The 13,521-nt window shown below is 44.8% G+C and overlaps 1 protein-coding gene across 8 annotated transcripts in view; it reads right to left on the bottom strand.

Moving 5' to 3' along the window:
- Positions 1-13,521, bottom strand: part of ebf1a (EBF transcription factor 1a) — a 75,108-nt gene that overhangs the window by 52,836 nt on the left and 8,751 nt on the right. For 5 of the 8 annotated variants that reach the window (XM_037076972.1, XM_037076975.1, XM_037076974.1 and 2 more), the window contains exon 1: positions 154-1,062. The exons of 1 other annotated variant lie outside the window; for it this stretch is intronic. In XM_037076972.1, the coding sequence (XP_036932867.1) occupies positions 154-287 (134 nt within the window). In that variant the 5' untranslated portion in view covers positions 288-1,062. Of the gene's footprint in view, positions 1-153; positions 1,063-3,719; positions 3,769-13,521 lie in introns of those variants that run through there. 2 more of the 8 variants (XM_037076970.1, XM_037076971.1) reach the window with 2 other exon arrangements.

Raw genomic sequence — 13,521 nt, 5'->3', positions numbered from 1 at the left:
CTCTGGGAACGCGTGCTGCCCCAAGTGATGCAGCCGCTCCGTCTTTTTTAACACCGCTCATCTTTTACGCGCTCTCTGTTCCCCCACCTCCCCTCCAGCAGCCTCTCTCCACGCCCCGGTGTCAGCGCAGCGCCAAGGCCGCCTCGGGCTCACCTCTGGGCGGCTGTGTTGGCGTCCAGCACTCCGGCGCCCTGCATCCATGTCCGAACCGCGTTCATCCCGGCCACCATGGGCTCTTCTTTCATACTACTCCCACTCCTCTGGATGCTCTCGTGGATGCCAAACATCAAAACGCACCTTCACGCCGTCGCTATCTCTCTCTCTCTCTCTCTCTCTCTCCTCCTCTCCTTGGCTCCCTCCTTTTTTTTTCTTCTTCTTCTTCTTTCTCCTCCCTGCCTCCCCTCCTCTTGCGTCTATTTGATCGCGCTGTCAGAGGAGCAAAAAGTGGCGTGGTCTATTTCACTTGGCGTTTAGTTGCGCGCGTGTTTCTCAAAGTAAACAAAAGATGCGACATGTGGAAGGAAAAAGGGGAGCTGTCAGCATCCAGGGTTAGCTACACCTCATGTCAGCGACTCCGCGAGAAAAAGAAGAGAGAGAGAAAAAAAAAGAAGAAAAATAGCGGAGGGGGTGAAAGCGGCGGGCTGTGAAGATGAACAACGTGAGAGCGATGAAAGGGGAAGCGCAGGATGAGAGCCTGCACCGAGTTGGCGACGGTCCCCCCGGATCAAGGTGCAAGCTGACAGGAACACAAGCGAAATGTCAGTTTCTGCAACAAACAGTCCACGGTGACAGAGAGGGAGAAAAACCAGGGAGATGAAAACGCGCTTCGCCCTCCGTCGCTCCCTCGTCTTTTATTTACAAAGTCTTCTCCTTTCGCTCTGATGAATGAAACGGAAGATTACGCGCAATTAAGAGGCAGTCCTGGGCGACGGCGGCTCCTGCTCCTCGTCAAGCTCCTGCTCGGCTGACTTGCGCTCTATTCTTCCCTGAGGAATCACTTTGGACCATCTCTGGGATGCCAAACAGGAGAGAACTAGTAGGTGAGGGAGGCGTGGTCTGCGAGTCGAGAAGGAACGCCCCCCCCTTTCAACCCCCCCCCATCCCCCCACCCAAACACAGTTAATAACACGGACAATCAGCTGTCCACCAACCCCGACCAGCACGCTGCCCGCCCGCATGCCTGCTGTCCCCGCCTCGTCCCACGCAGCGTCCCGCCCCAGCCACTTAGCCAGAAGCTGTGCACGGTGTGTGTGTGTGTGTGTGTGTGTGTGTTCATGTCTGACAATTAATGCATTCACGACTATCAAACATCAGCTCAGGGGAGGACATTAGTTTAATCCATGTGAGACTAAAGGGCAGGCTGAGGAGGAGACCCGGGGCGGTTGTAACAATCTCCCCGTCTCGCTCGCCGCGTTTGTCACTTGAGCTGCAGCTATGAAAATGTGCCCGCGTCTGTCTGCGAAAACAAGACGAACCCCCCCCCCCCCCTTTATTATTATTTTTTTTCTCTACACGAGCATCAGATGAGGCACATATTTGTCTCATTATGATGTGAGGAGGGAGGGGAAAAAAAGAACGCGCGAAAAGCACAACGAGGAGGATTGAAACAATCTGAGGAATAGTTTTTGCAGGACTCGTGTGCAGATTTGCGACAAATAAAATACAACACGAACAAATGAGCATCCGTATTTTTGTTTATAATTAGTGGCTCTGCGCGCAACTTGCTCTGAGGACTCGCAGAAAAAGTGACGACTTAATTTGAACATTTAAAGGGAATTGCAAACGTTGTAGTTTTTGCCCATAATAACCCCCCAACCAACTGTGTTGAACAGTGTAAGTGCTCATTCAGAGTATCAACTCTTGCAGATTATGAGCTTAAGAAAAAAGTTTCAGCTCAACCAAAAAAGCCTGGCAGCCGCTGCGCACAGTCTCCCCCCTTCTTCTTCTTCTCCCCACTGCTCCAGCCCGATGGTTTGAAAATTAGCTTTGATTAGATGCATTACATAAATCTTGCGGGACTAAGTGCTGAATCCAACATAAATATGAGGATTACAGCTAAACCGCGCCGTGTCCCGCCGTCCAAAAAAATTGCAAACGCTCTAAAATAACAGGGCCAAAACCAAAACAAAACAAAAAAAACTTAAAATAAATAAATGTGTGAAGTAAAAAGGGAGAAGAAAAAACAATATTTGCATGGCTGCTCACAGAAGCGTGAGGCTGCACGGTGGAGGAGCTCGTATGCATGAAAAGTGCAGAGCCAAGAGAGCAGCTTGCAGAAAAGTGAGGATGTTGCAGCTCTCCGCATGTTCTCCATCAGTCCTGCTCCCCCCATCTACCACCACCACCACCACCACCACATCATTACAGACCCATTGCTAAATTGTCAAATTGAATTGTCTGGGGGCCATCTGTTCAATAAGTACTGTTTGGTTTATTGTAATGAAAAGGAAAGGATGTTTTTTTTTTTTTTATCAGAGAGGAGCATCTCTGAAAAAAATTAAGATTTTTATCAAGAATTGTTGAAATGAAACAGTTTGACACGTCGGTGTTGTTCGGATCGCAGCTAAAAGCGCCCTCAGAAATGAACTTGGATACAATTATAACATATTTCACGCGATTTTGCACAGAGCGATTAGATTTTTTTGTTATCTTAACAAAGTAAAAAATGACTTGTACTTTAATTTACGCAATGACGTGACTTTTTTTTTTTTTAGGGTTTTTTTTTTTTTTTTTTTAGTTGCACAAACCCTCGTATATACCGTGCAGCCTGCAGACTTTGCGCATGAGAGTCTCAGCCGGTTGCGGAGTCTAATAAATGCCATAAACGGTCAAGGTTTGACACCACACCCCCGCAATCATCTCATCATTGTCTATAGCTGTTTATTTATGTCTCCTGCTGTGGGAGGAGAAATGTGAGCGGCCCACCACGTGAGTACACGATACAACAAATAGTGATAAATAAAAGCAACGTGAGATAAAATCTCTGTCACACTCACACTTCAACGCACACGCACACGGCCAGGGCCATCCTTCAGCACATTTGTTTGATTGTGGCCCGGCTCTCTCGCAGCGCGATCCGTCTGCCTTGGTCGGCATGCGGGCCAGCGCGATCACTCCAAGTCCCCCCCCCCGCTATGAGGTGGCATATATTTATATCCCAGAGCACCCACACACACTGTTAGCCCAAATATCACCGTCTCAGTGTCCAAAAACAGAGATGTCAGTTGGGGCCCCGATGATCCACCCATCTTAATACTGTGATTCACTAACTCCGTGGAAGCCAGGCATTAAGGTTGGCGAAATATCTCTGCCCATTAAGCGCAGGCAGGAATGCGCACGCCACGTAAGCGATGTAAAGGTGTTTGTTTGGGTGTGCGTGCGTGCGTGCGTGTGTGTGTGTTTATATGTGTGTGTATACGACATCTATTCAAGTGTCCACATATGGAAAGGCTATTAAAAATCCCCCGCGTTATAACTCTATTAGACATTTTGAAGTAAGTGATCAGAAAGGAGATGTAGGCGCCGCTTGTACAACCACCAGATGTTCCCGTAAATCAAAAGGTTGGGCTGGTGATAATAATGGCCTGATTGAATTGAAGACTCATAAAAATGACTAGTTGTTAAAAAAAAAAAAGCAGGCATATGCTTATGAGAATGGACCTTATGTCTAACAATATGCTCTCTCGTCGACATAAAAGAAGACAAATATAGATGTTAACCATCTCCGCATGTAGACAAGATGCCACCAGAATGTGATGTCCTTGATACCTACATTAAAAAAAAAACAACACATTGTTATCAAGAGTGTGTAGACTTAAATAGTTTGTAAAAACATGCAAGTAAATATTCGACCGCTCTAAAATGAAAGAGAAAAAAAAAACAGATGTCAAGATTAAATCAGGGACAAACAAGGAGAAACTGTTAGCACTGCTTGTATTAAATAAACTGTAACAAAGTCATTCTAATTTTTCACTTTCTGTGCAACGCATCTGTCAGACTTCCTCCTCATGACCTCTCCCACTTTTACTTCAGGTGACTCAAAGACCCCTAAATCAGAAACTCCAGTCACAATTTAGTGCAATGTTGCCATCTAGTGGCTGTGAAAGGACGTTGCACGAATCAATTCAGTTGAAAGTCGCTCGTGTTCTCAAACGCACATGCACAATAAGTGGAATTCAGATAAATGCCATCTGCCCAAATCGCTGAGTATCTGTGCCCGTTAATTAACATGGTCAACACATGTGGACAAGGTCAGTGGGACTGTGTGAGGACAAGCTGTGAATGCAATTGATCTTGTAGAAGATAAACTGCTTAATCATGTGGACTCAGCTCAAATTTGTTGTTGTGTTAACACGGAATTCACCAGATCCTCTCAAAATTTCTTGACCCTGCTGTTCTTCTTTTAAATGAATGCATCTGTGTTTTGAGGTGAGTTTTTTTGAGTCAAGATGGGTATAAATTTGTGTTTTTTGCGGTCGGGGAAAAGTCATCATGTAATACCCACTGACTTCTCTATTTGGTTTCTGAATCAAGAGATACTTCTGCTATTTCAACTTGACCAAAACACAGGCTTTTGTTGCCAATACTTCATGTGCTTTTATTATCACAAATTATATATTTTTTTTAGACTAGATTTAATACGACTGCTGATTTACTCCTCCAAGTGCATCACAACCGTTTTGGCTTGTGACCCAATATAATGAAGCAACGTGCCTGTTTGCAGCTCCTCCTCACCAGCTGCATGCCTGTGAGTCGTGACTGGTTCGGTCAGACTCATTTTTTCTTGTATCAGATCACTTTTAGAGGCCCGAGAGACTCGATTCATCAAGTAATCAAGTGAGCAATAAAAGCTTAGATTACAACTTAGTTTAGCGTAGTAGTATACAGTGGGGCAAATAAGTATTTAGTCAACCACTAATTGTGCAGTTTCTCCCACTTGAAAAGATGAGAGGCCTGTAATTGTCAACATGGGTAAACCTCAACCATGAGAGACAGAATGTGGAAAAAAAACCCAGAAAATCACATTGTTTGATTTTTAAAGAATTTATTTGCAAATCATGGTGGAAAATAAGTATTTGGTCAATACCAAAAGTTCATCTCAATACTTTGTTATGTACCCTTTGTTGGCAATAACGGAGGCCAAACGTTTTCTGTAACTCTTCACAAGCTTTTCACACACTGTTGCTGGTATTTTAGCCCATTCCTCCATGCAGATCTCCTCTAGAGCAGTGATGTTTTGGGGCTGTCGTTGGGCAACACGCACTTTCAACTCCCTCCACGGATTTCTATGGGGTTGAGATCTGGAGACTGGCTAGGCCACTCCAGGACCTTGAAATGCTTCTTACGAAGCCACTCTTTTGTTGCCCTGGCTGTGTTTGGGATCATTGTCATGCTGAAAGACCCAGCCACGTCTCATCTTTAATGCCCTTGCTGATGGAAGGAGATTTTCACTCAAAATCTCTCGATACATGGCCCCATTCATTCTTTCCTTTACACAGATCAGTCGTCCTGGTCCCTTTGCAGAAAAACAGCCCCAAAGCACGATGTTTCCACCCCCATGCTTCACAGTGGGTATGGTGTTCTTCGGATGCAATTCAGTATTCTTTCTCCTCCAAACACGAGAACCTGTGTTTCTACCAAAAAGTTCTATTTTGGTTTCATCTGACCATAACACATTCTCCCAGTCCTCTTCTGGATCATCGAAATGCTCTCTAGCGAACTGCAGACGGGCCTGGACGTGTACTGGCTTCAGCAGGGGGACACGTCTGGCAGTGCAGGATTTGAGTCCCTGGCGGCGCCTTGTGTTACTGATAGTAGCCTTTGTTACTGTGGTCCCAGCTCTCTGTAGGTCATTCACTAGGTCCCCCCGTGTGGTTCTGGGATTTTTGCTCACCGTTCTTGTTATCATTTTGACGCCACGGGGTGAGATCTTGCATGGAGCCCCAGATCGAGGGAGATTATCAGTGGTCTTGTATGTCTTCCATTTTCTAATAATTGCTCCCACAGTTGATTTCTTTACACCAAGCGTTTTACCTATTGCAGATTCAGTCTTCCCAGCCTGGTGCAGGTCTACAATTTTGTCTCTGGTGTCCTTCGACAGCTCTTTGGTCTTGGCCATAGTGGAGTTTGGAGTGTGACTGACTGAGGTTGTGGACAGGTGTCTTTTATACCGATTGTAAGAGCAGATTATGGTGATGTCGACTGTTTTGTAGTGAGTCTGATGTTAATTGGCGGTTTTGCCTATATAACCTAGGAACCTTTGTGTCTAGGCAGGTGTTTCCAATCGGAAGAGGAAAAACAGTTTTTGACCGCTATTCAGCTATTGTGCTCGATGCATGTTTTGCTTAATTAGAAGTGTGATCTTCAAGTTTAAGATACGAAATAAATGGATTTTGTGCATCGCAAAAGAAAAGCAAGTGGACTTTTATTCATCAGTCGTGGAAACGTAAGCGCGTCAAGAATATTTCCTGTTGAAAAGCCTCAGTGGCTTAAAGCATTGGCTTAGCCTCTACAAATCAAGTCAAAAACTGTCTGAATGGTTGACAACAATATACTGGATTTGTCGCGGTAAATGGTGGACACGAGGAAGACAGAGCCATATGGTGGAGGCTTTGTGCGGTAATCGACGCATCAGCTGAATGCTCACCTGTCGATTGGAGACAGCGGTGAGGGGAAGCCAGGCGAGGAGACAGCGGTGAGAGGAGACGCCGGTGAGGGGAAGCCAGGCGAGGAGACAGCGGGGAGAGGAGACGCCGGGAGAGGAGACGCTGGTGAGGGCGCCGAGAAGACTTCACCGGCCGCAGCTTTGATAAAGATCTTCAGAAATAGGTATGGTAGCGCTACCACTAGTATAGATGGCCATCTAAATCTAAAAAGTGTGCACACATAAGGGCGTAATTCCAATGCATTGGTTGCTGAAGTGGAACAACTTGACTGGGTTTTGATTGACTATTGTTGACGGTCGGACTTTAAATGGAGGATTTAGTGCTTAACGTTGACACGTCGTCAGGTGTTGATGTGCCTGATGCTACTGGTAATGCGGACACTGTGGCCGGCGGTAGCGACACGCGGACAAGTCAGCGAGTGGTCAAGTTGTCTGTTAAAGGGCTCGCGGATAAGATCGACCGGCTGCAAAGTGGTAGAAAGGCTAAATTAAATAAAGCAAGTGCTTTAAAGAAAATGATACAGGGTTCTATGCAAAGTTTTAAGATGTCTGAGGTACAAAATTCTCTTCTTGGGTTTATTGAATTGTGTGACGAAATAAGGTGTTTGCATGATTCTTTAATGATTTTGTTGCCACAGGAAGAAAAAGAAAGGCATGAAACATGGTTCAAGGCTAAAATGATGTTCAATAATGAATTCATTGATGATGTTGAAACATGGGTGAAACGTAATGAAAACCAGGTGTCTGAAACTGAAAATAATTGTGATATGGGTGCTAAAAATGATGATATAAATCCAAATGACAGTATTTCTAATGTGGGTAAACATTCAAATAAAAGTGTCACAAGTCACAGGTCAAGCACCACTTCCTCTGTAAAAATAAAAGCAGCAGCAGAAAAGGCTGCAGTGATGGCTCGAATGGCCGCCTTAAAGGAAAGACACGCACTGGAAGAACAGGAGCAAAAAATAAAAAGGAAAAAGGAACAGCTCGAGTTGGAGACTGAACTTGCTGCATCTGATGCGGTGTTGGCAGTTGTGGAGGCTATGGATGGACAAAGGCGCTCTCAGGCACCAACAGATGGTATGAACTCTTATTTTGAAAAGGAAAAAAGGAAGCTGGCACAACAAACACTCAACCCAATGGCAAAGGAATATAAGCCTACAGCTGGTAAACCACAACAGCAAATGGATTGCTCAATACAACAAAATAAACACGCAATGGACATGCAAACAAACCATAATAAACCACACAATCCAAAGTCTGTGGAAACATCACAAGGTTTGCAGCATGATGAAACAACTGCTTGGATAACACAAACCAGGAGGCAACACATGAATCATGGACAAAGTGCTCAGACTTCACTTGATGATATTGTAGGTATAATGTGCAAACAAAACGAAATCACAGCCTCTTTGGTGAACCAACAACGCCTGATATCTTTGCCACCACGAGACATTCCTGTCTTTGAGGGAGATCCATTTCAATATCAAGCTTTCATAAAATCATTTGAGCAAGGGGTGGAGGATAAAGCAGGTAAGGCTGACTGCTTGTACTACCTGGAACAGTTCACCAGAGGGCAACCACGGGAACTAGTGCAAAGTTGTCAACATATGGACCCGGAACGTGGCTTTATTGTGGCTAAAGCTCTGCTTCAGGAACATTTTGGCAATGATTATAAGATCGCCAATGCATATATAGAAAAGGCTTTAGCCTGGCCAGCAATAAAGTCAGAGGATGTTAAATCTTTGCAAGCCTATGCTTTGTTTCTACGTGGATGCCTCAATGTGATGGAGGAGTGTCCTCATATGCAGGAAATGGACATGGCAAGCAACATGAGAAAAGTTGTTTATAAGCTGCCGTACAAACTTCGTGAAAGGTGGAGAGCTGTTGCGCATGATATAATGGAAAAATACAATCAAAGGGCTCATTTTGTTGATGTTGTTGCATTTTTGGAGAAGCAAGTGAGGATTCTTTCTGATCCAATTTTTGGAAATATTGAAGCACATGTACATCAGAATGTAACGGCTTTAAAACCCTTAAACAAATTAAAAATGCAAACAAGGACATTCAAAGGGAGAGGAAGCAGTTTTGCAACTACAGTAATGCCTGGCAACTCCTGTGAAGAAAATGCTCACACAAATAACATAACTAAACAGGATCTTGTGTGTTGTTCTTGCTGTTCATGTGCTCACCTCTTGGAGAAATGTCAACAGTTCCTACGTAAAAAACACAGAGAAAAGATCAGATTCCTAAAAGAAAAAGGAATATGTTTTGGATGTTTAAGAGTTGGACACATCAGCCGTGACTGTAATAAGCGCTTGGTCTGTGAGGTTTGTGATAAACAGCATCCCACTGCACTTCATATCCCAAAAGCCAATACTGAATCACAGCAAAGAAGTGAGCCACCTGAAGTAGATTCATCAACTTCTTCCCAGATATGTGGATGTACAGGGGCCGGAAATGACCGCTGCATTCTCTCCATTGTCCCAGTGCAGGTTAAGTCCACAGGAGGAAATGAAATTATTGAGACATATGCGTTTTTGGATCCTGGTAGCACAGCTACATTTTGCTCTGAATACCTTATGCAGCGACTGAACATCACAGGAAAAAGAACTCAGTTTCTCTTGAAAACAATGGGACAAGAAAAGGTTGTTCCCACCTTTGCTGTGTCTGGAATGGAGGTTGCAGGTCTTGCAGGAAAGAGTTTTTACCCCTTGCCTGAAATTCTCACACAGAAGGAGATACCAGTCACTCCAGACAACATTGTCACTGCTGCTGATTTGGAAAGGTGGCCTTATTTGTCCAAGGTTCACGTCCCTACCATAGAGGCCAATGTCGATCTATTAATAGGATCCAATGCTCCCAGGTTATTGGAACCATGGGAAGTTGTGAACAGTCATGGATTTGGTCCATACGCTATAAGAACAGTGTTGGGCTGGGTCATCAATGGGCCTTTAAATGGAAATTGCGGCATTGATAAAAGTAAGCCTTCCTCTGTGGCAGTAAATAGAATTTCGGTGTCAAACTTGGAAGTCATGCTGAACAATCAGTATAAGAATGACTTTAATGAACGGCCCTCAGAGGACAAAGAGATGTCTCGAGAAGACATGAGGTTTTTGGATATTATGGAATCCTCTGCAACTCTACAGGAAGAGAGATATTGCCTTAAGTTGCCCTTTAAGAGGCCTGATGTTCACCTGCCCAACAGCTTCAAAGTGGCAAAGCAAAGGATACTTGGATTGAAGAAAAGGTTTATGAGCAACCCGGAGTTTCACAAGGAGTATTCAAATTCTCTAAATGATGTCATCGAAAAAGGATATGCAGAAAAGGTTCCTCTGGAACAGTCACAAGGCAGACCAGGAAAGGTGTGGTATATACCTCACCACGGTGTCTATCATCCCAGAAAAGGCTCCCTTCGAGTGGTGTTCGATGGTGGAGCAACATATCAAGGCACGTCATTGAATAATGAACTGTTGCAAGGGCCAAATCTTACCAGTTCACTGCTTGGAGTCCTCACTCGTTTCAGGCAGGAGCCTGTGGCGTGTATGGGTGATATCCAGGCCATGTTTTATCAGGTGAAGGTTGCAGAACAAGACCGAGACTTTCTGCGCTTTCTCTGGTGGCCGGATGGAGACCTCAGCAAAGAACTAGCAGAATACAGAATGGCAGTGCACATGTTTGGGGCAGTGTCCTCACCTAGCTGCGCTAGTTACGCGTTAAGGAAAACTGCTGATGACAATAGCGCTGACTTTTCTGCAGAAACTGTTCTAGCTGTTAAACAGAACTTTTATGTGGACGACTGTTTGCTGAGTCTGAGCTCAGAAGAGGCAGCCATGCAACGAGTCCAAGAGCTCAGCGCTCTCTGTAAGAGAGGTGGATTTGTTTTAGAGAAATGGGTGAGCAACAGTCGTTCAGTACTGCAGACCATTGCTGAGGATCAGTGGGCAAAGGACATAAAAGAGCTTGATCTGGATAGAGACAAACTTCCCATCGAGAGAGCTTTAGGTCTGCTCTGGTGCGTCGAGTCAGACTCATTCAAGTTCAAGATGGAAGTGAAACAGCAATCTTTAACTCGACGGGGGATGTTGTCTATAACCAGCTCGGTGTATGATCCTCTGGGATTTCTGGCACCAGTAACGCTGTCTGCTAAGATGTTGCAACAAGAGCTCTGCAGGAGAAAAAGTGGCTGGGATGAGACCATACCAACAGACATCTTGCAGCGGTGGGAAATGTGGTTGCAGGAGGTGAAGCTGCTCTCATCATTTAAGGCTGAACGCTGTTTAAAACCGATAGGCTTTGGTGAACCCCTAGGCAGCCAACTGCATCACTTTGCAGATGCCAGCAAAGATGGCTATGGGACAGTAAGTTACATTAGATTGAGGAACTCCAGAGGTAATGTTCATGTTGCATTTCTTTTGGGCAAAGCCAGAGTCACACCCTTAAAGGCTGTAACAATTCCAAGATTGGAATTGACTGCTGCCGTCCTAGCTGCCAGAGTGGATGCTATGCTAAGGGCAGAGCTTCAAATTCAGTTGGATAAGTCTGTGTTTTGGACGGATAGTACGTCAGTTTTGAGATATATCAGTAATGAAGACAAGCGGTTTCACACATTCGTTGCAAACAGGATCTCAGCCATAAGAGAAATCTCTAACCCCTCTCAATGGAGGCACATTGGATCCAAAGATAATCCTGCTGACGCTGCATCCAGGGGGATGAAAGTATCCGATTTTCTGAAAAATCAAAGCTGGCTTGAGGGACCCAGTTTTCTCAGGAAGTCTGAGGCAGATTGGCCAGTAAGTAATTACGATGTCAAGGTAGAGTCGGATGATCCAGAGGTCAGGAAGGAGGCCTGTGTGAATGCCACTGTTCATGAGTCACTGAATGCCACTGATTACCTCATCAGTTACTTTTCAGACTGGAGAAAGCTTATGGTGTCAGTGGCGTGGTTTCTGAGACTAAAAAATTATCTGAGGGAGCGCTGTCATCAGAGAAAGGCCTCTAGACCACGAACTGGTCCAGTGGGAGGAGAAAAGGCCACTGTAAAACTGAGGAGCAGTTCTTTGACACCAAAGGATTTGGAAAAAGCTGAACTGGCTATCATTGGCTACTGTCAGCAGCAAAGGTTTGCAACTGAAATTTCCTCACTGTTGTCTGAGAAGGGTATAGTAAGCAAACAAAGTTGTATTTACAAGCTTGATCCTATCTTGGAAAACGGACTCTTAAGAGTAGGTGGGAGATTAAGCAAAGGAGCAATGCCGTCAGAGGAAAAACATCCCCTTATCCTTTCCAAGGAGCAGCATATCTCCAGACTTATTCTCAGGAATATCCACCAACGGCTGGGACACAGTGGGCGAAATCATATACTATCTACACTCCGGAGGAAATATTGGATAACTAATGCTAATGGGGCTGTGAGGAAGATCATTTCTCAGTGCAGCTATTGCCGACGCCTTAATGGCAGGGCCATGGAACAAAAGATGGCAGATCTACCTAAGGAGAGAATTGTTCCCGATTTGCCCCCATTCACAAATGTTGGAGTGGATTATTTTGGGCCTGTGGAGATAAAAAGAGGCAGAGCAACTTGCAAACGTTATGGAGTGTTATTTACCTGCATGGCCAGCCGAGCAGTTCATCTGGAAGTAGCACATTCACTGGAAACAGATGCTTGCATAAATGCTATACGGCGGTTTATCAGCAGGAGAGGTCAAGTGGTCAGTCTCAGGTCAGATAACGGAACAAATTTCATTGGAGCTAAGCGAGAACTACGTGAAGCTGTGGGTGAGCTGAATCATGAGCGAATTCAAGGAGCTTTAATTTCGGCTGGAGTTGAATGGAGCTTCAATCCTCCAGCTGGGTCCCATCATGGTGGAGTTTGGGAGCGTATAATACGCATAGTGAGGCGTGTTCTGAACTCAGTTTTGCACCAGCAGACACTTGATGACGATGGACTCCACACTGTCATGTGTGAGGTAGAAGCTATTCTTAATGACCGTCCAATTACTAAGCTGTCTGATGACCCAAATGATTTGGAAGCACTCACTCCCAACCATCTCCTTCTCTTAAAAGGAAAGCCAGCCTTACCACCTGGACTTTTCAAACCATCTGACATGTACGTGAAGCGTCGCTGGAGACAAGTTCAGTACATTTCAGACTTGTTTTGGAAGCGATGGATTCGGGAATACCTGCCACTATTGCAAGAAAGACAGAAGTGGAATCAAAGAAAACAGAGTTTGGCTGTTGGGGATGTAGTTGTCATCATGGATTCATCAGCTCCCCGTGGTTCCTGGCTTCTTGGCAAGGTGTTGGAGATTTTCCCCGATGCAAAAGGCATGGTGCGTTCTGTGAAGCTACAGACTAAAAACAATGTTATTGAGAGACCTGTGACTAAACTTTGCCTGGTACAAGAAGTGTAAAATTGTGTCACTGAATCTGCATTTTCATACATTTATCTTGCTCTTATTGTTTTGTATTGAATTGTCATGTCTGGCGGCCATGACAATTAGGGGCCGGTGTGTAAGAGCAGATTATGGTGATGTCGACTGTTTTGTAGTGAGTCTGATGTTAATTGGCGGTTTTGCCTATATAACCTAGGAACCTTTGTGTCTAGGCAGGTGTTTCCAATCGGAAGAGGAAAAACAGTTTTTGACCGCTATTCAGCTATTGTGCTCGATGCATGTTTTGCTTAATTAGAAGTGTGATCTTCAAGTTTAAGATACGAAATAAATGGATTTTGTGCATCGCAAAAGAAAAGCAAGTGGACTTTTATTCATCAGTCGTGGAAACGTAAGCGCGTCAAGAATATTTCCTGTTGAAAAGCCTCAGTGGCTTAAAGCATTGGCTTAGCCTCTACACCGATA

The sequence above is a fragment of the Acanthopagrus latus genome, chromosome 18 (assembly GCF_904848185.1).
Source record: "Acanthopagrus latus isolate v.2019 chromosome 18, fAcaLat1.1, whole genome shotgun sequence".
NCBI classification, from domain to species: Eukaryota; Metazoa; Chordata; class Actinopteri; order Spariformes; family Sparidae; genus Acanthopagrus; species Acanthopagrus latus.
Note: the sequence above shows the minus strand (reverse complement) of the source record. Positions and strands in the feature narration are given on the sequence as shown.